Consider the following 27,943-nt stretch of genomic DNA (forward strand, 5'->3'; position numbering starts at 1 on the left):
CAAGAAATCAGCGAAACACCTGTGGGATAAAAATGCTCCGCTCCGTACAGCTTGTACACGCATGGGTCCGCTCCGTACATCGCGTACACACGGCTCTGCTCCATACAGCTCAGCTCCTTACACACAGCTCCGCTCCGTACACCTCGTACATGCAAGCCTCTGCTCCGTACACCGCGTACATGCACGCCTCTGCTCCGTACACCTCGTACATGCAAACCTCTGCTCCGTACACCTCGTACATGCACGCCTCCACTCCGTACACCTCGTACATGCACGCCTCTGCTCCGTACACCTCGTACATACATGGCTCTGCTCTGTACACCTCGTACACACACGGCTCCGCTCCGTACACCTCGTACATACATGGCTCTGCTCCGTACACCTCGTACACACACGGCTCTGCTCCGTACACCTCGTACATACACGCCTCTGCTACATCCACACATAAACTTCAGCTCATCCAGCACCATGATAACCAGCACAGGAGACTCCAGCATACACTGAGGCCCCTGATCATGTGACCGCTGACTCCTCCCCTCCTGTGACCTCATCACAGGTCCTGTGCGCACAGATCAGCCATATATGTGGTGGCGGCTCTGCAGGTGGAGGTATGTGCAGATTCCCCATTACTGGGCGCAGGGGGCATTAACCCCTTCAGCACTGAGACTCTTTGGGGGTCTTGTGTTGCCCCTTTATAATAATCATAACGTTTTTGTTCTGTTACCAGTAATAGATACATACGCCCCAACTATGGAGACAGGAAGTGAGGAAACGTATTGTTCTCATAGTACAGGGCCCCTTTCTTGGCCCCCACACAGTGTAATGCCCCCCACTATGCCCCTTATGTAACATGTATGATGCCTCCACACAGTGTAATGCCCCCATTATGCCCCTTATGTAGCATGTATGATGCCCCCATTATGCCCCTTATGTAGCATGTATGATGCCTCCACACAGTGTAATGCCCCCATTATGCCCCTTATGCAGGATGTATGATGCCCCCCATACAGTGTAATGCCCCCATTATGCCCCTTATGTAGCATGTATGATGCCCCCCACACAGTGTAATGCCCCCATTATTCCCCTTATGTAGCATGTATGATGCCTCCACACAGTATAATGCCCCCATTATGCCCCTTATGCAGGATGTATGATGCTCCCAAACAGTGTAATGCCCTCATTATGCCCCTTATGTAACATGTATGATGCCTCGACACAATGTAATGCCCTCATTATGCCCCTTATGCAGTATGAATGATGCCCACAGTGTAATGCCCCTGTAATGAGGTGACCGAATACAACACACAAACACAAAGCGGAAGTAACCAATATAATTATTTATTTTCCTGATATGGTGGAACTGTGATAACTATAGTAATAGTGAATTATGCAAAATGGTGATTACAAGGTGAAATATACAATATCAGATATACAATGAATTCTCCGGCTCACTCTGTAATTGCCACTTCAAACCATATGTTACTTCATCAACTGACAAGGATGATGGTCCCAACACATATAGACATTTTGCACTCCAGTGTGGAACTCATAACTACGGGCATGCGCAGCCACGGGTACGAATGGCGCGGTGGCAATCAGTTTATCTGGCGTTTCAGTTAAAAGGACGTCACTTCTGGACATGCACACTAGGGGATGGACATTATCAGACCTCTAGCGCATGAGAGGTAGCGCAGACGCAGTACGTTACTGTAGACAGACTCCATTCTACACTGCTCCAAAAAATAAAGGGAACACTCAAATAACACATCCTAGATCTGAATGAATGAAATATTCTCATTGAATACTTTGTTCTGTACAAAGTTGAATGTGCTGACAACAAAATCACACAAAAATCATCAATGGAAATCAAATGTATTAACCAATGGAGGCCTGGATTTGGAGTCACCCCCAAAATTAAAGTGGAAAAATACACTACAGGATGATCCAACTTTGATGTAATGTCCTTAAAACAAGTCAAAATGAGGCTCAGTATTGTGTTTGGCCTCCACGTGCCTGTATGACCTCCCTACAATGACTGGGCATGCTCCTGATGAGGTTGCGGATGGTCTCCTGTGGGATCTCCTCCCAGACCTGGACTAAAGCATCCGCAAACTCCTGGACAGTCTGTGGTGTAACGTGACGTTGGTGGATGGAGCAAGACATGATGTCCCAGATGTGCTCAATCGGATTCAGGTCTGGGGAATGGGCGGGCCAGTCCATAGCTTCAATGCCTTCATCTTGCAGTAACTGCTGACACACTCCAGCCGCATGAGGTCAGGAATTGTCCAGCATTAGGAGGAACCCAGGGCCAACCGCACCAGCATATGGTCTCACAAGGGGCCTGAGGATCTCATCTCGGTACCTAATGGCAGTCAGGCTACCTCTGGTGAGCACATGGAGGGCTGTGCGGCCCTCCAAAGAAATGCCACCCCACACCATTACTGACCCACTGCCAAACCGGTCATGCTGAAGGATGTTGCAGGCAGCAGATTGCTCTCCACGGCGTCTCCTGACTCTGTCACGTCTGTCACAAGTGCTCAATGTGAACCTGTTTTCATCTGTGAAGAGCACAGGGCACCAGTGGCGACTTTGCCAATCCTGGTGTTCTGTGGCAAATGCCAAGCGTCCTGCACGGTGTTGGGCTGTGAGCACAACCCCCATCTGTGGACGTCGGGCCCTCATACCACCCTCGCATTGATGTGCCATCCTGGATGAGCTGCACTACCTGAGCAACTTCTGTGGGTTGTAGAGTCCGTCTCATGCTACCCCGAGTGTGAAAGCATAACCAACATTCAAAAGTGACCAAAACATCAGCCAGAAAGCATTGGTACTGAGATGTGGTCTGTGGTCCCCACCTGCAGAACCACTCCTTTATTGAGGGTGTCTTGATAATTGCCAATAATTTCCATCTATTGTCTATTCCACTTGCACAACAGCATGTGAAATTGATTGTCAATCAGTGTTGCTTCCTAAGTGGACAGTTTGATTTCACAGAAGTTTGATTTAGTTGGAGTTATATTCTGTTGTTTAAGTGTTCCCTTTATTTTTTTGAGCAGTGTATGTGTGTATATATACACACCTTCTCATTTAAAGATTTTTCTGTATTTTCATGACTATGAAAATTGTGCATTCACACTGAAGGCATCAAAACTATGAATTAACACATGTGGAATTATATACTTAAAAAAAAGTGTGAAACAACTGTAAATATGTCTTATATTCTAGGTTCTTCAAAGTAGCCACCTTTTGCTTTGATGACTGCTTTGCACACTCTTGGCATTCTCTTGATGAGCTTCAAGAGGTAGTCACCGGAAATGGTATTCACTTCACAGGTGTGCCCTGTCAGGTTTAATAAGTGGGATTTCTTGCCTTATAAATGGGGTTGGGACCATCAGTTGTGTTGTGCAGAAGTCAGGTGGATACACAGCTGATAGTCCTAGTGAATAGACTGTTAGAATTTGTATTATGGCAAGAAAAAAGCAGCTAAGTAAAGAAAAACGAGTGGCCATCATTACTTTAAGAACTGAAGGTCAGTCATTCCGAAAAATTGGGCAAACTTTGAAAGTGTCCCCAAGTGCAGTTGCAAAAACCATCAAGCGCTACAAAGAAACTGTCTCACATGAGGACCGCCCCATGAAATGAAGACCAAGAGTCACCTCTGCTTCTGAGGATTTGTTTATCCGAGTCACCAGCCTCAGAAATCGCAGGTTAACAGCAGCTCAGATTAGAGACCAGGTCAATGCCACACAGATTCTAGCAGCAGACACATCTCTTCAACTGTTAAGAGGAGGCCTTCATGGTAAAATAGCTGCTAGGAAACCACTGCTAAGGACAGGCAACAAGCAGAAGAGACTTGTTTGGGCTAAAGAACACAAGGAGTGGACATTAGACCAGTGGAAATCTGTGCTTTGGTCTGATGAGTCCAAATTTGAGATCTTTGGTTCCAACCACCATGTCTTTGTGCTACGCAGAAAAGGTGAACGGATGGACTCCACATACCTGGTTCCCACTGTGAAGCATGGAGGAGGAGGTGTGATGGTGTGGGGGTGCTTTGCTGGTGACACTGTTGGAGATTTATTCAAAATTGAAGGCATACTGAACCAGCATGGCTACCACAGCATCTTGCAGCGGCATGCTATTCCATCCGGTTTGCGTTTAGTTGGACCATCATTTATTTTTCAACAGGACAATGACCCCAAACACACCTCCAGGCTGTGTAAGGGCTATTTGACCAAGAGGGAGAGTGATGGGGTGCTTCGCCAGATGACCTGGCCTCCACAGTCACCAGACCTGAACCCAATCGAGATGGTTTGGGGTGAGCTGGACCGCAGAGTGAAGGCAAAAGGGCCAACAAGTATCTCTGGGAACTCCTTCAAGATTGTTGGAAGACCATTTCCGGTGTGTCCAAACTTTTGGTCTGTACTGTATATATGTGTGCATATATATATATATATATATATATATATCTATATATATATATATATATATATATATCAGGGTTAGCTAGGGCTTTTGAGGGAAACCTACCGGTGAGCGGGGGCGCCATTGTCATTCCTCAGTGTGCCAACCTCCGCGGCTAGGCAATATCACCTTTGTTTAGGTACAGGATAGGGTATGGAATATGGTACAGTGGTGACTGTATCAATTATTCAGCAGCATCATTGTTTATATCTGTTTATATACAGTCACAACAGGAGATAAAAAAAGTGTACTGTTCTTGCCCTCATGCACTAAAAGAAAATGAGATTGGCAGTGCAGTTATATGATCTTTTTAACCCTTGTAATTCCATGTGACAGAATCTGCTTTTTCACTGTTCCCCCTCCCGTCTGGGTCATTACATCATATATTAAGTGCTGCTCTCCTTTGTAAGAAACGGACAGCCATTTTTTTCCTTTTCAGCTATTGCTGTGAAACTTGTGGTTTCTATATATGCCACTGTGTATAGGATATACCTAACATTGTGCAGTGAGTCTGACGGATATTTCTTGTTGCTAAAATTGTGATTGATTATTTTCCACGTTAAACCTTTCTTTAAACTTTTTGAAACAACTCTCTATTAAATAAATACTCCTTTCTGTATTATTTTTCTCTATTGAGGACTTCGCAAAGTATCAATATCACAATTTTCTTATAAAAAATGTATTGATTTATTCTTGGATTGTCCATTAAAAAGAATCAGATTGCAGCAGGTACATACAATAATTAGATAGTTAGATAGTTACAGAGTGATTGTCCATTTGTCCATAATCAGCTTAATTGTTCAGATTCACCCATCTTTCCCTTGGATCCTGCATGTGTGTCCGGATAAAGAAGGTGTTTCCTGGGCCTACATCAGCTGCTGGTTTGCACACGGACCCTCATCCTGTGTTCTGTGGAATGGCAAGCGCCCCCCCTTTCTGCAGCATGGGCTTTTATAGCCCGGTCATATGGCACCTGTTCTTCTAATTATGGTGCTGAACCAAAAATACACAAACAGCGCATGTCAGCTAGAAACGATGGCTGATGCAATCTTATGTAGAACTCAGAATTAAGAATAAAATTAATATCCATAATTCATATTTAACAATTCCCCCTTTTTTGAGGATGAAAGACATTCACTGAAATCCTCAAAATAGATAGGTTCATTAATAGGATAACAGGATCATTTTTTCTTCTTCCTTGATAATATCATTTAATTTCCATAATAATAATAATAATATCGGATTATTGTTATATAATGATGTGAATTCATGTTATGGTAAGCCGTGACTAATATTCATTTAACATATATAATTATACTTCCCTAAATCTAAATCGAAGTAATCACGGGTCCAATCGTCATCATCTGATGTCATTGGGTCTTCGTCTCGTCTTCTTCTTGGTTCTTTTATAACACAGTCTTTAGATGAAAACTCCTTTGAAATAAATTATAGCGTGTAGATATTGTACAATCCATAATGGTATTCATTATTGTTCAAATCATGTGTGTCAATTGATAAGAAAACAAAGTCCATGGATGAAATGTAGCTTTAATATTCGTGTAGTGTCACCTGGACTTACTTTGTCTTTGGATAATTCTGGAATCCTCCGTGTCATCCGCATTGATCTCGTGTCATTGATCTCGTGTCACTTTTGAAGCAGATGTGACGTCTTTGGTCAGCAAAGCAAGGGTTAACTTGACACTTCCCTGCTTTATATAGCACCATAACCAGTACTCAGTCCTTAATGTACAGGACACATATGTCAGGCTGGCAGCTTTCTGACAATTACCTGTTCACCAGCTTTCATTGAAGTGTTGCAGGTGATAGGAAACCACTGGAACGTGATGAACCTTAAACACAACACAGTTCATTTATGATCATTGTCCTCTGCAGTCCTGGTTATCAGTGGTGTGAATGTATTGTATTGTATTTGACACAGTCTATTATCATGCAGCATTCATACCTGTTACCTTCTGCGACTTCCGGATATCGGTTGCTTCTTCTTGTAACTTTTGAGAATCTCTTTGATTTATAAATATTAAAAGTCTTTATTAAGATAAAATCCATAATTGCGATGTCTTGATTGAAGTCTCCATTCCCTAATCTGATACCAAATCTGGCAATTTTCCTAACCTATAATATCACAGCGTACCATAGCAATCAATAATATCCATCTAATTATTATCAAAATATTACATAAATGATGTTTGGAATAATAAACAATAATAGATAGTAATTCATTATTAATCAAGTTCTCCATGTGATAGAATATTTTTATGTCATAGGTGTAATTACCTTTTCCAACCCATAGGTGTCAGTGTGTCTTGAAACAACAAGTGTTTATATCTTTATTAAACCAGTAATACCAAAAATGTATACTCATGAACCAAAATGAATAAATATATGAATGAATGAATTGTTGTGTTTACTCAGAAAATTGAAACATTTTTCTTCTTATATTAATTCATATCATCATTATATTTAATGAAGCAATATTCTTGTACTTGACATTACCCCATTAAATATGAATGTTTCCTCAATTGAGATATTGAACTGAACTAAAATCAAAAAATGAGAATTAAAAATGAAAAATGAAAAAATAAGAAGAAAATAAAATGTAAAAATGACAAATAAAATGAAGAGTATAAACAAGAATAAAAACAAAAATAAGGCCTTTATATGTTGATGACAAACGCAGAGTAAATATATTCTTCATAAAAATACTCTTATATTTCCATTATCTGGATGATTTCATATTTGTCATAACCTTGTATTACCAAAAATGATTAAATTATACAACATTGCATGTACTACCCTTCTTAGTTATATCATTGTACCTTATTAATATTCCTTCATTAAAATGTGTGAAAAATAAGTATTGATCAAAAGTGATTATGTAATCAGGATCAAAAACACATTTTCCCCCTTAATACCAAAAAATATTATTTTATAAAATAATTTATGTATATATCAGAACCAAATTAAAAATAATTATTCTTCTATAAATATTTTGCATAAATTTCATATCAATGTGTAGCATATGTTTGTCTGAAAAGGTGTGTACCTATTTAGGTAACCATTAAAAATAATAACTTTGAATACTATAAAATTATCATATGGAAAAATTATTCTAAATGTAAATTTGCTTTGTAAACCATATTGATGTGTGGTTGCCCTTATCCACTATTAGTTAAGTCAAGATATAATAATTACTATAGAAATATATACAGTACAGACCAAAAGTTTGGACACACCTTCTCATTTAAAGATTTTTCTGTATTTTCATGACTATGAAAATTGTACATTCACACTGAAGGCATCAAAACTATGAATTAACACATGTGGAATTATATACTTAACAAAAAAGTGTGAAACAACTGAAAATATGTCTTATATTCTAGGTTCTTCAAAGTAGCCACCTTTTGCTTTGATGACTGCTTTGCACACTCTTGGCATTCTCTTGATGAGCTTCAAGAGGTAGCCACCGGAAATGGTTTTCACTTCACAGGTGTGCTCTGTCAGGTTTAATAAGTGGGATTTCTTGCCTTATAAATGGGGTTGGGACCATCAGTTGTGTTGTGCAGAAGTCAGGTGGATACACAGCTGATAGTCCTACTGAATAGACTCTTAGCTGCTTTTTTCTTGCCATAATACAAATTCTAAGTAAAGAAAAACGAGTGGCCATCATTACTTTAAGAAATGAAGGTCAGTCAGTGTGAAAAATTGGGAAAACTTTGAAAGTGTCCCCAAGTGCAGTTGCAAAAACCATCAAGCGCTACAAAGAAACTGGCTCACATGAGGACCGCCCCAGGAAAGGAAGACCAAGAGTCACCTCTGCTTCTGAGGATAAGTTTATCCGAGTCACCAGCCTCAGAAATCGCAGGTTAACAGCAGCTCAGATTAGAGACCAGGTCAATGCCACACAGAGTTCTAGCAGCAGACACATCTCTTCAACTGTTAAGAGGAGACTTTGTGCAGCAGGCCTTCATGGTAAAATAGCTGCTAGGAAACCACTGCTAAGGACAGGCAACAAGCAGAAGAGACTTGTTTGTACTAAAGAACACAAGGAATGGACATTAGACCAGTGGAAATCTGTGCTTTGGTCTGTTGAGTCCAAATTTGAGATCTTTGGTTCAAACCACCATGTCTTTGTGCGACGCAGAAAAGGTGAACGGATGGACTCTACATGCCTGGTTCCCACCGTGAAGCATGGAGGAGGAGGTGTGATGGTGTGGGGGTGCTTTGCTGGTGACACTGTTGGGGATTTATTCAAAATTGAAGGCATACTGAACCAGCATGGCTACCACAGCATCTAGCAGCGGCATGCTATTCCATCCGGTTTGCGTTTAGTTGGACCATCATGTATTTTTCAACAGGACAATGACCCCAAACACACCTCCAGGCTGTGTAAGGGCTATTTGACCAAGAAGGAGAGCGATGGGGTGCTACGCCAGATGACCTGGCCTCCACAGTCACCAGACCTGAACCCAATCGAGATGGTTTGGGGTGAGCTGGACCGCAGAGTGAAGGCAAAAGGGCCAACAAGTGCTAAGCATCTCTGGGAACTCTTCAAGATTGTTAGAAGACCATTTCTGGTGACTACCTCTTGAAGCTCATTAAGAGAATGCCAAGAGTGTGCAAAGCAGTCATCAAAGCAAAAGGTGGCTACTTTGAAGAACCTAGAATATAAGACATATTTTCAGTTGTTTCACACTTTTTTGTTAAGTATATAATTCCACATGTGTTAATTCATAGTTTTGATGCCTTCAGTGTGAATGTACAATTTTCATAGTCATGAAAATACAGAAAAATCTTTAAATGAGAAGGTGTGTCCAAACTTTTGGTCTGTACTGTATATATAATGTAGATAATACTTAATTATGTATCGTAATTTTCTCAGAATTAAATATATTTGTGTACCTTCACATAAAGTTTTTTTTTTTTTCCTTACACTCATGAGGCCTCTGTCACACCAATCTTACTTAGCAGCTGCTGATTTACTCATCTGTCATATTCACTCTGACATTCATAGATCTGTTCTACCCATACGTTCCACATACGAAGTTATAGATATATATATATATTTAACCCAAAATTTGTTGTATCCCAATTATCAATGCGCGTTGCCATATCAATTAGATGTAATATCTTAATATTTCTTTGAATATTCCCTACGTACCTATAATATAATATGAGAGTAAGTCACTGAAATTTAAGACACTTGAAAAAAAATACTCTGGACTTTCAAAAAATAGAAATGTCTTAGATTCTTTTTTTACTGGCTGCCAGGTTTTAAATTACATCAGCTGAAAATAGAATGAATGGGTTTCTATACTATTTGCTCAAAGTTCAAAGGCCGCAGCTGTCACACGTCATGCTGTAAAGCTACTTTAATTGGCACAAACACTTCATGCACAGAAAATATTAATTAATAAGTGTTACACATAATAATTCAACTAGTTATATTGTTATTATTTTAAAATGTTATACACATAAAATCATGCAATTTTTTTCCAACTTCCTGTGTGAATAAAGAAATCCATTTTAGAGTTGTTTGATCAAATCCTGCTTTGGAATGAAAACTCTAAGGAAATATAAAAAAAATAAAATTTAACATCAAATTCATACAGAAACAGAATTATTTAAATATCTTATACATATATTGGTTGGTTCAAATGTAATTCAAAATATTGCTACTTTAATTTATATATGAAGTTCTAATTTATTAATTTGTTTTTAAATTATTACTATAAATATATATATACTAGATGGTGGCCCGATTCAAACACATCTTGTTTTCTAGAATATGTATGCGGTACACCGGGCGCAGAGCAGTGTTTAAATTTGGCGCCAATATCACTGATTGGTCGCGGCCGGCGGGCGCGACCAATTAGCACAGTGGTGTTTAAATTTGGCGCCAGTATCGCTGACTGGTCGTGGCCGGCGGCTGTGACCAGTCAGCGAACCGTGTTAGTGAGGGACGGAGAGCCTATTTAAATTTGGCGCCAATCAGCACAGCGGTTTTTAAATTTGGCGCCAATATCGCTGATTGGTCGTGGCCGGTGGCCGCGACCAATCAGCACAGCGGTGTTTAAATTTGGCGCCAATAGCGAATTGTATTAGTGAGGACCGGGGAGCGGCGCTGTGGGAGATGACCGGCTGCTCGCAGCAGAAGTATCCCGACCGGCGGCGCCGCTCCCCAGTCCTCCCTTCACACTTGCCATCGGGAGATCAGCGGGCCAAGCCGCTGATCTCCCGACGGTAGCCACATGGGGGTCAGCGGCGCCGCAGGTCGGGGTACTTATGCTGCTAGCAGCCGGGAGATGAGTGGCTAGCGCCGCTCATCTCCCGGCTGCATCGCCGCTGACCTCTGTGCAGAGCGATGTTTAAACTTGGCGCCAACCTCGCTGATTGGTCGCGGCCGCGACCAATCAGCGAACCGTATTACTGAGGACCGGGCAGCGGCGCCGTCCCTCCCTTCACACTTGCCGTCGGGAGATCAGCGGCCCAAGCCGCTGATCTCCCGATGGTAGCCGCATGGGGGTCAGCGGCGCTGCAGGTCGGGGTACTTCTGCTGCTAGCAGCCGGGAGATGAGCGGCTAGCGCCGCTCATCTCCCAGCTGCATCGCCGCTGACCTCCGTCCGGCAGATGAGCTATGAACTATTAGAAACTATGTAACTACAATTTTACTGTATAAGATTATATATAAATAATGATGATACATTGTATAACATTTTGATACAACATTATAATTACAGTTTTTCTTAGCCACTCCCTAAACCAAATCTTCTGTCTCTGTCAAAAATCTCCATAAACTCCCTATTTAGGAAAGACATTTTTCTGTCATTCAGAAGCTCAGATAACTGACTGTTTTTCAGTCCACATTCCATGACACACTCTCAGCTGGTCGTCTCACCTGTCTCTGTCCGTCAATTTCGGCCATTTTCTTTTTTAGGGAGAAGTCACAGCTTTGAATTTTTAACTCTTTCTGTGGAAAAATTGATGTTTGAATCATCTGATATGGCTTATAACATATATGAAATCTTCTACATATTTCATAGATTTCATTATGGGGATGACTCAGTCTAGGAGGGTTTGATATTGGCTTTTGAGAAAATTGTACCTTTTCTGGTTTTATAAATTTAGCTTGATTTATTTTCTTTTCACGATTTTCATGTTTTCTAACAAAATCAAGCAACTGCGCACATTTCAATAGAGAGCTTTTTGTGACGCAATAACTCGAGATACTGGATTTAAGAATTAGAATTTTTGTACAAAAGTGGTTATCATTTGTTGTAATTTTCCATTTTTGATGAGAGCTTTGTACAACCGTTCAAATATGGACATGAATGTATATGTACATTCCTTCCTACCAATTCTTAATTTCTGCAGATCATTTATGTCGGGGAAATCCTTTGTGACACAATAAATCAAATACCTTAATCTGTCCGAATCATTTTCCCATTCATTAGGAGAGTCATTTTCACAGGGCATTAAATTTAAACGTCTGGGAAATGTCACAGGAATCCACATTTTAAATAATTGATTCCTCTCCTCATTGGATAAATCAAACTTATCAGAGAAGCTCTCAAATGTCTCTGAATTTCTACAGACATGGATTTTGACATCATATTTTGTCATGATTTTGTAAAATTTTAGCAAATTATCCTCATTTTACTTTGAAATTGGGCCTCGGTAGCTACTTTTGAATTTTCTGCTATTTTTAGTGGCCCTTGTATGTCCGTTCCTCCTCCGTCACTCTTGTCTCCTCCCACATCACCTAATATGTCAGTTTCTCGTATGTCAATCATGTCTCCTCCCATGTCAGTTTTTTGTATGTCCGTCTCTTGGTCAGACCCAAGGTCACCTTCAGTTACAGACTCGTGTCTCAAATCTTGCGCAATTTCCACATTACAGTTAAAATTAGTATAACCATTTGACACTATTTCTACACTATTGTACTGCTTAGTCCTCTCAAGTACAAAATTATGAAATACATGTATCAGATGTAGAATATTCCGCAATTTGTGTTTGTCTCTATTTACCAATTTAGAAGTTAACTGTAAATTCTGCAATTCACATTCTCTATATAGGCTTAGCCACAAAACATCTAAGTCATTTCCTTCATTAACTTTGAAATTAATATTAATTTCTTCTTTTGCTAAACAAAGTATATCCATATTTTGCTTACCTTCAGATTTCTTAGCTTCTGATGATCAGCACGTCTTATTCTCAGTTCATGTGATCTGATCCTTGTAGTACCTCTGGTTCCTGTCAGTCCTCAGTCTGTAAGTTCTTTCTGATTCTTGTGACAAGTTAGTGGATTTCCTGACACTTGAACAACAGCTGTTCAGCTCGTCTCTTCTCTTCTCTCCCCCCTTTGTTCAAGAAGGAAATTCACTTAAAAACACGAAAAATCAGGACTGGCTGAGGCTCACCAAATGTTAAATAAATACTCCTTTCTGTATTATTTTTCTCTATTGAGGACTTCGCAAAGTATCAATATCACAATTTTCTTATAAAAAATGTATTGATTTATTCTTGGATTGTCCATTAAAAAGAATCAGATTGCAGCAGGTACATACAATAATTAGATAATTAGATAGTTACAGAGTGATTGTCCATTTGTCCATAATTAGCTTAATTGTTGAGATTCACCCATCTTTCCCTTGGATCCTGGCTGGTAGATTGCATCGTCTGTGTCCAACACGTGTGTCCGGTTAAATAACGTGTTTCCTGGCCCTACATCAGCTGCTGGTTTGCACACGGACCCTCATCCTGTGTTCTGTGGAATGGCAAGCGCCCCCCCTTTCTGCAGCATGGGCTTTTATAGCCCGGTCATATGGCACCTGTTCTTCTAATTATGGTGCTGAACCAAAAATACACAAACAGCGCATGTCAGCTAGAAGCGATGGCTGATGCAATCTTATGTAGAACTCAGAATTAAGAATAAAATGAATATCCATAATTAATATTTAACACTCTCATTAGTGCAATCTTGCAACATACAAGCTTAATTGCTCAGATGATGCACTGTACTACTGCAGTGCCGTGTATTATCACTGCCTGTCAGTGTAATACTAACAGCCCCATACACATGACATAAGTGTTGTGTTGGCTTAATGGTCATTTGGCAGATGGCTATCTCTCCCAACTCCCCCATACACACAAATATTCCAGCCTTCCTGTGGTCCAGGGGTGTACATAGATATCATGGGGCCCTATAGCAGAAGTTCTAATTGGCCCCTCGCCCCACAAAAATGAAATAATTGTCGGGGTCACAAAAGAGCTGATCTCACAACTTTCCATCCTTTACTTAGTAATTTTCCTCCTGCTGAAGTCCTAGATTCCTCTTTCATTGCCCCCATAAAAAGTATGATGCCAACAAAAGTGCCCCTCCCCCTAAACACAGTATGGTACCCCCATGGTGAATTCCTCCACATGCACAGTATAATGACCCTACTGTACCCCACCTCAACTCTCAAGGCAAAGTATGGTGACCCCAACACAGTATGATCCCCCAACTGTGACCCCTACACAGCCCTCAATGCAGTATAATGGGCCTACATACAATTTAATGGCCCACACTAGTGTGGCACCCCAGGGGTCTGGTTTCCACAGTAACGGCAATGTTATGTCTGAGAGCAGGTGGGAGGTCTCTTGGTCAGGGATCCTGTGCATGCCACACCTCCTGCCCAGTCCTGGGAGGGGAAGAACTTCCCCTATATAAACCTAGGGCTGAGGCAGGGTTAGGGAGTAGAGAAGAAGTAGAGACAGAGAAGAGAAGCAGATCTAGGAAAAGAACATCAGGAGCTCTGTGGGAGCAGTGCTATAAGGAGTCAGGGCTGGCAGCTGCAGAGCTCGCCCTGACTGAGAAGCTATCACCGGACCCGGAGTCCGAGGCTGTGGGGACTAATCTTTACCCAGCAGCAGAAACCGCCCGGCAGGGGATTTCAGGTCCTCTGGCCAAGAAACCCGAAGGCACGGTCACACGCGTGGGACCAGCACCGCCGTCGTGGAGCGGACGCCACTAGAAGGCCCCGAGTCACCGGCCATACGGGTGAGCACCACACGGTACACTCAGGGACGTGGGCTACTTATACCCGCCTCTAGCAAGGTAGCCAGAAGAGTACAGTCAGTTTGGGAGGCCTACAACTCCACCTGGCCAGGGGAGATCCCATCTGCTCAAGGACTGACCAGGCCCCGATCGCTAGCCAGTACTCCGGGAGGGTCTATCTTTATCACCAGTAAAGACCCTGAATTACACCGCATCGTCTCTGAGTGATTCCTGCTACCCCCATCATCCACGTCGGCTGCCCTGAGGCCATACCCCTCCCGTTGGGGGTGATACTATCACGCTGCACAATCCTACCACCGGCCTCAGCGGTCTGCCCTGCAGCGGCAGCTCCTTCGCTGCATTCAACGGGTGGCGTAGTCGTACAACATCTACCACTAATACAGCGCCACTTAGTCTGACTCCCTGGGCACGGACCGGGTCACCGCCACGAGACTACAACCCTCAACAGATCCGGCTCCGGGTAAGCTCCCGCCTGCGCAACGCTGCGCGACACAGGCCCAGGGGTGCGTCACTAGCCCTCCAAACGGTAAGATGGCCCCCACACGAACCTTCACACTGTATAATTGCTTGCACACAGTATAATAGCCCTAGATAATCCTCCAAATGCCTGTTTCTGGATCAACCGATTTAGGAACAGGGATTTTAGTAATACCATAAGAGTAATACAAAAATAAAACTAATTAAAAAAATTATGAACTGGTTCATTTGTAATTGTAATAGTGCAGTAATAATAAAAATGGTAATACATTTGTGAGGCCTAGTTTCTGTAAGTTAGTGTAGTGTTAGTGTAGGGAGTACAATCGAGGGAAGAAGGTTGAACTTGATGGACTTATAATGCACCCCCCATAATCCTCCATATAGTATAATGCACTCCCCATTGTCCTCCATGCAATAAAATGCACTCCCCATTGTCCTCCATGCAATAAAATGCACTCCCTATTGTCCTCCATGCAATAAAATGCTCCCCCCATGGTCCTTCATGCAATAAAATGCTCCCCCCATGGTCCTCCATGCAATAAAGTGCAACCCCCACCATGGTCCTCCATGCAATAAAATGCAACCCCCCATGGTCCTCCATGCAATAAAATGCACCCCCCATGGTCATCCACACAATATTATGCACCCCCCATGGTCATCCACACAATATTATGCACCCCCCATGGTCCTCCACACAATATTATGCACCCCCCATGGTCCTCCACACAGTATAATGCACCCCTCATGGTCCTCCATACAGTATAATGCACTCCATGGTCCTCCATACAGTATAATACACCCCCATTGTCCTCCATACAATATACTGAAGCCCCCATTGTCCTCCATACAGTATAATGCACCCCCATGGTCCTCTACACAGTGTAATGTGGCCCTGAGGGTCCTCCATACAGTATAATGCTGCCCCCATAGAGCTTAGTGTGGCCCCCATAAAGCATTGTGTGGGCCCCCATAGGATTAGTGCAGCCACAGTCTTCCAGTAATATGGGCACCACATTGAAATATTTAAATAAATACACATTTACCGCTCCTCGTTCCCCCGCTGCTTCTGTGTCTGCAGCGCGTCTCATTAGCTCCACTGCCTGACCTAGTGGCGTGGTGAAGTGACGTGATCGCGCCGTTATGTCAGAGGCAGAGGGGGCTGATGGGAGAGGGAGTGTCACATGACGCTTCCTCCTCCATCATTGCCTTCAACTTTAAATGCGGGTCGGGGGGTGGTGCTAGCTGTGCAGGGGAAGCCCGATGTGGGAGGGGGCCTGATGCGAGCGCTGACATTGGGCTGTCTCTGGCTCACGGGCCCCATAACAGTCACGTGGCCTGCTGCCATATGCCATACGCCACTGCTGTGGTCTGTATGAGAGAGTCGACTCCATACTATCGAGTACATGGGGAAGGGAAGGCATTCAGCCGAACTCTGTCAAACCTTCTTATATGCCATGTTTGCGTTTGACAGCAACAAACATTATAATTTCTGCTTTTTTCTGGTGTTTCTCTTGTAATATAGGAAAGCCTAAGGCCCGAAATAAACCCCATAAAACACTGTACATGGAGACTTTGGTATCAAATAATTTCTGTCCGCTGTGTTTGTGCGAACAAAAAAGCTTTTATAAATGCCTCAAACTTCTATATGTAAATCAGACATGAGATCTAACGTGATAGAAGATTACAGTCCGGAGAAGATGGGAAACATGTAGACAACCGGTGGTGATGTAGTCATTGATGGACTCTGGCCAAATATGTTTCTAGAGCCGTAGTAGAAGATGAAGATGTCGTCCTCATCATGAAGTAGTTATTTCTCATGTCACGTATAATGAATATCTCCTGCAGTATTGCTATTGCCGATTCAATTGTCAGTAAATGAGACGAGAATTAGTGTTATGGAAGATGAGTCTATGAGAAACGTATTCAGCTGCAGACTCCGTGGAAGAAACTGCTTGTTGTCTGTGGCCTAAAATATATAGGTTTTATTAGTAGATGTAAAGAAGAAAACTAAATACTGTAAAATAACAAATCTCATATATTTCCCTTATTATCTCTAGTAATTGTAATATTACATAGGATTTTTATGATGTTGCATCGGTTCATCTTCTCATTCAGGTCTCTACAATATCGGATCCTCTCAGTGAAGATCTTCTATATAAGAGAAGAGAATTTTTCTGAATTGCCCATCAAAGATGGAAATGGAAAGAGACAAGATGGCGGAGAGGATATTACATCTCACCCTAGAGATCCTCTTCCGGCTTACAGGAGAGGTGAGAGATTCTGGTGACGTCACATTATATCATTCTCATCTATGGGAATAATAGATTGAGAGAACTGGAGAGGTGAGGACTCTGGAAATGTCTATAGTGAGATTTATTATTGTGTCTCTCCATAACCAGGATTACACAATAGTGAAGAAGACCTTAAGTGAGTGCTGTCAGGACCCTCTGTCTGAGGGATGGGGAAGACCCCTGAGCCCAATGACGGGGCCTCCACCTCACCCCCTGATGCATGAGGACATCAATGACCAGAAGATTCTAGAACTCACCTACAAGATGATTGAGCTGCTGACTGGAGAGGTGACACTTCTGGGAAAGGTGGGATATTATACAGTAACGCTATGAAGAGATTGGGGGCATGACTGTGTCATTGTGTGTGACAGGTTCCTGTAAGGTATCAGGATGTCGCTGTCTATTTCTCCATGGAGGAGTGGGAGTATTTAGAAGGACACAAAGATTTGTACAAGGAAGTCATGATGGAGGTTCCCCAGCCCCTCACATCACCAGGTAATAGACAAGACTAAATACACACGGCCTATAATTATCTGTATGTAAAGAATGAATTCAATCCTTGTATGTTTTTCCTCCAGATTTCTCTGCTGTTGTCCTCTTGCTGGATAGATGTCCCCATCCTCTTCTTCCACAGGACTGTAAACAAGAAGATCCCTATGTTTCTCAGGATCATCAGGTAGATGGAGAGAAGGTGTCATGAGATCTCCCCTATGATGTGTAGATGGCTGTGAAGGTCTTGTATTCACTCTTGTTTTATCCACCAGGATTATATGTTTTATACTTGTGTAATGAGAACGTGAGAACGGTGGAGATGGCATGTTTAGAGCTGATCATATATGGGACTTCTCCATCTGTGTGTGACTTCTACAATATTTGTTTCAGGGTGAAGATCTGACCCATATTGATACTACAGAGACATATGTGAGGGGTGATGAGCGGTGTAAAGAGGAGATTCCTAAATATGACTACCCAGGTGAGTAAGAACCACTAAATGCTGAGAAGTCACAGATTCTTCTCAGTAACCTGCTGTGGCTGCTTTATCGGTGTATAATAAAGGTTATACACACACAATGGTCAGAGATGCAAACACAATAGTAGTGGCACAAAAGATATAAGCAGATAGTCAGTTACCAGTCAGATGGAAGGCCTGGCTTGCGGGGGAGCACAGCCACATTGTGGAAGGCTTGTGGTGCCCCCTGTTGGGTGACTTCTCCCACATGATGTGTTGTCGTGACCTCGCAGAGAAAAAGCTCTAGGTCAAGAGCTGCAGGAGTGCTTAACCTCTCTGGGTCACCCCCCTCCTGCCCCCTGGGCTGGACCTAAATCTCCACCCCTGGCCTCCATCAGCTATAAGCTCCAGAAACTAAAATGAGTTATAATTTCTTAATGGACGGTCCTAGTGAGCCGGTTCAGATGTGATCGGATCCAGCCGAGCCCCTGCTACTCATGGAGACCAAACACAGCGGTCTTATGGGTTTCCGGATGGCTCTGTTATGTATCTCCCTATCCCTACGCACTAGACTGGGCTGGGACCCAGGCAGACATTCCCCATTTACTTGGGATTTCGAAAATCTATTTGGTGTATGGCTGGGACGTGTAGTATTTCCATAACTTTATATTGAATTATAGTTGTCTGACACCAAAGGGAGATTGCATGGCTTGGATCCTCAAGGGGGTCTTCCTGTAGCAGCTCAGCTGGTGGGGGTGTAACTACTTGGCTTGAAGTTGCTAGGTGAGATATTTGTCACTCACTGTCTCTTGGCCTCCTCCCTCCTCCTGCTGCTGCAAAAGTGTCCAATTAAAACTGAATGCTGAAGGGCTTTCTGATCCCCTGCCACATAGGATACAATGATTGACATGGGATTATATTTCCAATATTCTTCACAAAACTCATCTGACAGAAAATATTGGCCCTTATGATAGTTTAAATAGCCAAGAACCACCGAGCCCCATACTTGAATTACCCACTAGTTACTCATTTTTTAGTGATGAAGATTGTTGAGTTTGATCAATTCAGTAGATGTGTTATTGTCTATACTTGCAGTTTTTTACTACAGCAGTGACTGCCCAAAATACTCTGAATTTACCACTTCCCGCTGCCAGTTTTGTGTTCCTAATCAAGGCAATTTTTGCAAATCTGACGTGTGTCACTTTATGTGGTGATAACTTTGGAATTCTTCTCAAATGATAATAGCAAACAAATGGACCTTACAGATTATTTTCCAACTTTTCTTGAGTTCGAAAATTCCCTATATACGGTTGTACACTACTGTCTGGGCACATGGCAGGTTAAGAAGGGAAAGAGTGCCATTTAGCTATTTGAATGCAGGTCTTGCTGGAATAGTTTGCAGACACAATGTATTGGGGCACTGTTCATGGTCACCTGGCAGCTCAAAACATGGCTACCATGAACAGGCTTGGCGCTATCTACTCCGTTTTCCAGATCCCAGGGATTGCCTTGCTCATTACCCTCTAACCCCTCTATATGGATCTGGACTTTAGAATGACTATTAGAAAAAGGCAATATATTACATATACCTATAATTATGAATCCTATCAGGGATATATTGCCAGAAAGATTGGTATGCATAATACCACTTGCCTACGGACCTATATCAACAGACCATTCGTCACAACAATAGCTAACAAAGAGAGGATTGACAGCAAAAAAAGATGATCTGTTGGTCGTGATATAAAACTAGAAATCTTAATTAAGTATATGGAATAAACAAGGTGATTGGAGAGGGTGTACATAACAACACCTACATTATATATATTATATAGCCCTATATACAGGCCCACTGACTGATTACAAGATTGTAGACACCTGTGATGCTAATTAGTGGATACAACTTGATTTAACATGTCCCTTTTGTCACATTATTTTCAGGGGTACCACCATTTCTGTCCAGGCCTATTTCATGAGTTTAATTTTTTTTCTGTGGTAGCAGGGTTGAAAAGCAATGTCTGACTTTCATTTGTTCATTTTCATAGATTTTTTATTTATTATTACTTTTTTCAGATTCAAGTTATTTCTGTGACCTTTGTGGGTTTTTCTTTCATTAAACGATGGGTACCAACAATTTTGACCACACGTGTGTGTGTGTGTGTGTGTGTGTGTGTGTGTGTATACAGGTGCATCTCACTAAATTAGAATATCATCAAAAAGTTATTTTATTTCAGTTCTTCAATACAAAAAGTGAAACTCCTATATTATATAGAATCATTACAAACAAAGTGATCTATTTCAAGTGTTTATTTCTGTTAATGTTGATGGTTATGGCTTATAGCCAATGAAAACACAAAAGTCATTATCTCAGTAAATTAAAATACTTTATAACAACAGCTTGAAAAATGTTTTTAAAATCCGAAATGTTGGCCTACTGAAATGTATGTTCAGTAAATGCACTCAATACTCAATTACTGCATCAATGCGGCAATGTGGCATGGAGGCGATCAGCCTGTGGCACTGCTGAGGTGTTATAGAAGCCCAGGTTGCTTTGATAGCAGCCTTCAGCTCGTCTGCATTGTTGGGTCTGGTGTCTCTCATCTTTCTCTTCACAATATCCCATAGATTATCTATGGGGTTAGGGTCAGGCGAGTTTGCTGGCCAATGAAGCACAGTGATACTGTTTGTTTTTTTTTAAATCAAATGTTTTTTGATTTTTATGATGATTTTCACAAAGGTTTTAATAAAAAAAACAACAACCAGACAAATATTGGAGAAACACAGTTTTATTTCTGTTAATGTTGATGATTATGGCTTACAGCCGATGAAAACACAAAAGTCATTATCTCAGTAAATTAAAATAATTAACAAAAATCACTTGCCAAGTCTTCCTAAGCGTTTAAAAAGGTCCCTTAGTCTGTTTCAGTATGCTCCACAATCATGGGGAATACTGATGACTTGTCACATGTACAGAAGGCAGTCATTGACTCCACAAGGTCCCAGGGTTTCAATTTTCATTTGGAAATCAAGGTCTGGAGGAAGAATGGAGAGGCCACAATCCAAGCTGCTTGAGGTCTAGTGTGAAGTTTTCACAATCAGTGATGGTTTAAGGAGCCATGTCATCTGCTGGTGTAGGTCCACTGTGTTTTATCAAGATCAAAGTCAGCGCAGTCATCTACCAGGAAATTTTAGAGCCCTTCATGCTTCCCTCTGCTGACCAGCTTTTTTGAGATGGGAATGTCATTCTCCAGCAGGACTTGGCAACTGTCCACACTGCCAAAAGTACCAATACCTGGTTTATAAACAATAGTATCACTGTGCTTGGTTGGCCAGCAAACTCGCCTGACCTTAACCCCATAGAGAATCTATGGGGTATTGTCAAGAGGAAGATGAGACTCCAGACCCAACAATGCAGACGAGATGAAGGCTGCTCTCAAAGCAACCTGGGCTTCCATAACACCTCAGCAGTGCCACAGGCTGATCGCCTCCATGCCACGCCACATTGATGCAGTAATTGATGCAAAAGGAGCCCTGACCAAGTATTGAGGGCATTTACTGAACATACAATTCAGTTGCCCAACATTTCGGATTTTAAAAACATTTTTCAAGCTGTTATAAAGTATTCTGATTTACTGAAATAATGACTTTTGTGTTTTCATTGGCTGTAAGCCATAATCATCAACATGAACAGAAATAAACACTTGAAATAGATCACTCTGTAATGACTCTGTATAATATGAGTTTCATTTTTTGTATTGAAGAACTGAAATAAATTAACTTTTTGAAGATATTCTAATTTAGTGAGATGCACCTGTATATAGTATAATATTAATAAATAAATAAATATATATATATATATATATATATACATAGATATATAAAGTTCTAAATGTTACCTATCAATCACCTTGCTTATTCCATATACTTAATAAAGATTTCTAGTTTTATATCATGATTGACCAACAGATCGCATTTTTTTGCTGTCTAGCCTCTCTTTGTTATGGATCTGGACTTGCACAGAGACCCCTACACTGTGTGCAGAATTATTAGGCAAGTTGTATTTTAGAGGATTATTTTTATTATTGATCAACAACTATGTTCTAAATCAACCCAAAAGACTCATAAATATCCAAGCTTAATATTTTTGGAAGTTGGAGTGGGGTTTGTTTAGATTTGGCTATCTTAGGAGGATATCTGTTTGTGCAGGTAACTATTACTGTGCAGAATTATTAGGCATCTTAATAAAAACCAAATATAATCCCATCTCACTTGTTTATTTTCACCATTTAAACCAATATCAGTGCACAAAATTTAGAAATAAACATTTCTGACATTCAAAAACAAAAAACAAAAAAAATAGTGATCAGTATAGCCACCTTTCTTTATGATGACACTCAACAGCCTTCCATCCATAGATTCTGTCAGTTGCTTGATCTGTTTTCGATCAACATTGCGTGCAGCAGTCACCACAGCCTCCCAGACACTGTTCCGAGAGGTGTACTGTATTCCCTCCCTGTAGATCTCACATTTTATGATGGACCACAGGTTCTCTATGGGGTTGAGATCAGGTGAACAAGGGGGCCATGTCATTATTTTTTCTTCTTTTAGACCTTTACTGGCCAGCCACGCTGTGGAGTAGTTGGATGCATGTGATGGAGCATTGTCCTGCATGAAAATCATGTTTTTCTTGAACGATACCGACTTCTTCCTGTACCACTGCTTGAAGAAGTTGTCTTCCAGGAACTGGCAGTAGGTCTGGGAGTTGAGCTTCACTCCATCCTCAACCCCAAAAGGTCCCACAAGTTCATCTTTGATGATACCAGCCCATACCAGTACCCAACCTCCACCATGCTGGCGTCTGAGTCGGAGTGGAGCTCTCTGCCCTTTATTGATCCAGCCTCTGGCCCATCCATCTGGCCCATCAAGAGTCACTCTCATTTCATCAGTCCATAAAACCTTTGAAAAATCAGTCTTAAGATATTTCTTGGCCCATTGTTGATGTTTTATCTTATGTTTCTTGTTCCAAGGTGGTCGTTTTTCAGCCTTCCTTACCTTGGCCATGTCCCTGAGTATCGCACACCTTGTGCTTTTTGATACTCCAGTAACGTTGCAGCTCTGATATATGGCAAAACTGGTGGCGAATGGCATCTTGGCAGCTTCACGCTTGATTTTCCTCAATTCATGGGCAGTTATTTTGCTCCTTTTTTGGCCAACACGCTTCCTGCGACCCTGTTGGCTATTTGCCATGAAACGCTTGATTGTTCGGTGATCACGCTTCAAAAGTTTGGAAATTTCAAGACTGCTGCATCCGTCTGCAAGACATCTCACAATTTTGGACTTTTCAGAGCCCGTCAAATCTCTCTTCTGACCCATTTTGCCAAACGAAAGGAAGTTGCCTAATAATTAAGCACACCTTATATAGGGTGTTAATGTCATTAGACAACACCCCTCCTCATTACAGAGATGCACATCACCAGATTTACTTAATTGGTAGTTGGCTCTCAAGTCTATGCAGCTTGGAGTAGGACAACATGTATAAAAAGTATCGAAGTGATCAAAATACGCATTTGCCTAATAATTCTGCACGCGGTGTAGACTTGGGCCACAGTGTTACCTGTTGTTCTATGGTGTGAGATGGCAAGAAGAATAGTCAGGTAGCCGGGTCAGAACCAGGAGGGCAGAGAAAATACAAAATTAGAAGCCACAAGAGTAGTCAATAAACGGGCCAGGGTCACAACAGGAAACAAAATACATAAGCCGGGCTCAGAGGACTGAACCAGAGGAAAACAAGGCTGTATCTGGCAGCTGCCGTCAATATGCTGTCAGCTTTAGTAGGGTGTGGTGCTTTCCAGTTAGCTGAAGCAGGCAGCAGATTACTCCAGTTGTACAACACACACCAATACCGCCATACTGGATGGAACTACAGGTCCCAGGCACCCTAATCTTAGTGTCTGGACAGAGCCTGCGCCACCTACAGTTTCTGGTTCTGACGTCTCCTCCATCAACAGCGCTGCCTGCAGAATGAATTAGGCGGCTCCTGGTGACAGAAATAGATGTCACAGGAACAGATCACAGAGGAGACAGGACACAACATTTGTAGAAGCCCTCCTATGACAAAATAACAGAAAACCAGAGCAGTAGAAATCCCCATAAAGTGACTCCATTTTGGAAATTATAGCCCTCAGTGAATTAATCTATAGGAGTAGTGACTATTTTGACCCCACAGCCACTTTCCAGAAATTAACACACAGTGGTTTTTGGAGAGTGAAAATTGCAAATATGCCATTTTATTACCCAACACATAGTGCCCAGATTGTGCTCCAGGAGATACACACCGTAAATTAAGTGGGTTCTTCTCACTATAGTAATGCCGAATACACAGATGCTAAATGTGGTTTGGACACACTGCAAAGCTCAGAAATGAGGGAAGATTTGACTTTGGGAGAGCGGATTTTGCTGGATTGGTTTATGGAAGCCAGGTTGCTTTTCAAGAGCTTTTGGTTTGAGCCACTAATGTGGAAATCTCTGTTGTTCCCGTGACAGATGATGGACTTGAGTAGGGTTTGTTTTTGTGAGATGAATACAAGTTTTGATTGGTATTATATTTGCCTACATAACATTGTTTATTCTGTCTCCCAAATATGGAATAAAAACCGACCAAACAAACAGTTGAACACCACGCTCCACTGGTTCATCCTATGAGGTTTTCTATTAGACTGTGAACTGTCATTGTCTTGGTGAATAATTCAGTATTTTAACACAACTTGCCATTTTTACAGACAGTAGAAATGTTAAAAAATATAAAATTCAAGGATATTTTTATTGAAAAATAATAATTGGTTTTATTTTTGGCAGACGACTGTACCAGGAGATTAGAGGGACAGCTGACATCTTCAATTTCTAAATCAGATGATCTTGAGAGCCCACAGGATACAAATGAAGTGAATGCCATTACGCCAGATATACCATCATCCCCTCACAGCAATGATCTGTCATCTGATCCTTTGAAAAAGGTCCTATCTTCTAATTCATTACTGACTACTAAGGAAAATCATAGTCACAAAATAAGCATTAAAAAACTAACTGCTCATAAAGCAAAGAAGCCATTTTCACGTTCAGAATATGGTAATAGTTTTCCCCTCCAAAAGTCTTTTCTTAAACATCAAAAAATTCACACAACAGAAAATAGATTTTCATGTTCCAAGTGTGGGAAATGTTTTAACAAGAAATCAAATTTTGTTACTCACCAGAGAACTCACACAGGAGAGAAGCCTTTTTCATGTTCAGAATGTGGGAAGTGTTTTACAGAGAAATCAACTCTTGTTACTCACCATAGAACTCACACAGGGGAGAAGCCTTTTTCATGTTCAGAATGTGGAAAATGTTTTACACAGACATCAAGTTTTGTTATACACCAAAGAACCCACACAGGGGTGAAGCCTTTTTCATGTTCAGAATGTGGGAAATGTTTTACCAGAAAAGCTTCTCTTGATAACCACCAGAGAACCCACACAGGGGAGAAGCCTTTTTCATGTCCAGAATGTGGGAAATGTTTTACACATATATCAGGTTTTATTAAGCACCAGAGAACCCACACAGGCGAGAAGCCTTTTTCATGTTCAGAATGTGGGAAATGTTTTACACAGATATCAAGTTTTGTTATACACCAGAGAACTCACACAGGAGAGAAGCCTTTTTCATGTTCAGAATGTGGAAAATGTTTTACCAGGAAAGCTTATCTTAATAACCACCAGAGAACCCACACAGGGGTGAAGCCTTTTTCATGTTCAGAATGTGGGAAATGTTTTACCAGAAAAGCTTCTCTTGATAACCACCAGAGAACCCACACAGGGGAGAAGCCTTTTTCATGTCCAGAATGTGGGAAATGTTTTACACATATATCAGGTTTTATTAAGCACCAGAGAACCCACACAGGCGAGAAGCCTTTTTCATGTTCAGAATGTGGGAAATGTTTTACACAGATATCAAGTTTTGTTATACACCAGAGAACTCACACAGGAGAGAAGCCTTTTTCATGTTCAGAATGTGGAAAATGTTTTACCAGGAAAGCTTATCTTAATAACCACCAGAGAACCCACACAGGGGAGAAGCCTTTTTCATGTTCAGAATGTGGAAAATGTTTTGTGAAGAGATCGTCTCTTCTTAGTCACCAGAGCATTCACACAGGGTAGAAGCCTTTTTTATATTCTTAATGTGGGAAGTGTTTTCCTTGAATATCAACTCTTAATAAACATTAGAGAATTCACACAGGGAAGAAGCGTTTTTTATGTTCAGAATGTTGGAAATGGTTTAACTGAAAATAATATCTTCATATAGGAGTTGTCCACTAGTAGGATAACACCTTATCATGCCTCATGTTTTGGCCTCGTTAAAATAAAAACACTCATACTCAGCTCTCGTGCTGGCGCCATTCCAGCATTGTCAGGACTGACGTTCTCGGGGTTGTTGCATCACATGAGGCCTGCGCCCAGTCAGTGCCGACTTCACTGTCCCCGCCTTTGGACGTATTAAATATCAACAGGAAGCCAGGGCTGCGGCTGCTCTCAGATTTTTTTGTGATGTTCGATTTTTCTGAAGGTGGGGACAGTGATTACAGTGCTTATTGGGTTCACATGACGTAACAACCTCACATGAGCCCCGAAAACACACGTGCCAACACCACTGGAAGCCCAGGTTGCTTTGATAGCAGCCTTCAGCTCGTCTGCATTGCTGGGTCTGGTGTCTCTCATCTTCCTCTTGACAATACCCCATAGATTCTCTATGGGGTTAGGGTCAGGCGAGTTTGCTGGCCAATCAAGCACAGTGATGCTGTTTTGTTTTTTTTTTTAAATCAAATGTTTTTTGATTTTTATGAAGATTTTCACAAAGGTTTTAATAAAAAAAACAACAACCAGACAAATATTGGAGAAACACAGTTCTCCACGACCCAACCTTAAGAAGCTTTAAACATAAGTTATTTATACATACTGGCTCTGCAAAACCAGCATAATTAGATGAACAAATATTTGAACATAGTAACAATAGTCAATCCAATTACATAGAACTTGTGGAAGTACTAATAAAATTTTTATTAATTTTCAAAGAAGTTTAATTTGAGGCATCATATAAACGTAACTCAAAGCAAGCCGAGGCGACATGTCCTCAGTTCCCTAGATGTCAAACCAGAGCCATCAATCCATAGACCCCATATCTTGTCAAATTTAGAGATGGCATCTCTTTTTATGTATATGCCTTTTTCCAAATTTACTAGCCAGTTAACTTTATCAATAAATTCTGATATTATAGGCTCCTGATCTGCTATCCATTTATGGGCTATCAATTTTCTTGCCATATAGAACATACGTGCTACCGCAATTTTGCTGTAATCATCAATAGTCAGATCTTCAACATGTCCCAGTATACATACCAATGGTGAAAGCTCTACGTCAATTGAATAAACCCTGTTAATCATTGCTACAACACTCTTCCAAAAGGACACCAAGTTAGGACAGTTCCACATCATAGGAAGCATATCTGCTATGTTAGTTTTGCGTCTAGGACAGTGGGGATTTGAACAAAATCCTTTGTTAAATAAGAGTTAAGGTGTCTTGTATACCTGGTGTATCACATATATATGGGACAGTCTATGGGATTCACTTAAAGACAGTTGTGGAACTCTTTCCAGT

General features: G+C 41.4%; 1 protein-coding gene across 1 annotated transcript; it reads left to right on the forward strand.

The window, feature by feature from the left end:
• Positions 1-528: 528 nt before the first annotated feature.
• Positions 529-26,549, forward strand: LOC141174410 (uncharacterized). Its single transcript, XM_073659324.1, has 7 exons — positions 529-608; positions 17,133-17,287; positions 17,417-17,596; positions 17,680-17,803; positions 17,887-17,984; positions 18,191-18,281; positions 25,113-26,549. The coding sequence occupies exons 2-7, from the start codon at positions 17,210-17,212 to the stop codon at positions 26,447-26,449; spliced, it is 1,908 nt and encodes a 635-aa protein (XP_073515425.1). The 5' UTR covers positions 529-608; positions 17,133-17,209; the 3' UTR covers positions 26,450-26,549.
• The last annotated feature ends 1,394 nt before the right edge of the window (positions 26,550-27,943 follow it).

This window comes from Phyllobates terribilis, unplaced genomic scaffold (genome assembly GCF_046119375.1).
Source record: "Phyllobates terribilis strain yellow unplaced genomic scaffold, ASM4611937v1 Scaffold_13__5_contigs__length_258822181, whole genome shotgun sequence".
Classification (NCBI taxonomy): Eukaryota; Metazoa; Chordata; class Amphibia; order Anura; family Dendrobatidae; genus Phyllobates; species Phyllobates terribilis.

Bases quoted from the DNA above. Each gene is read 5' to 3' on its own strand.
- LOC141174410 (XM_073659324.1), top strand. From the start codon at position 17,210: ATGGAAATGGAAAGAGACAAGATGGCGGAGAGGATATTACATCTCACC. The intron at 17,597-17,679 runs GTGACACTTCTG...TGTGTGTGACAG, and splicing joins TTGAGCTGCTGACTGGAGAG to GTTCCTGTAAGGTATCAGGA. The intron at 17,804-17,886 runs GTAATAGACAAG...TTTTTCCTCCAG, and splicing joins CCAGCCCCTCACATCACCAG to ATTTCTCTGCTGTTGTCCTC.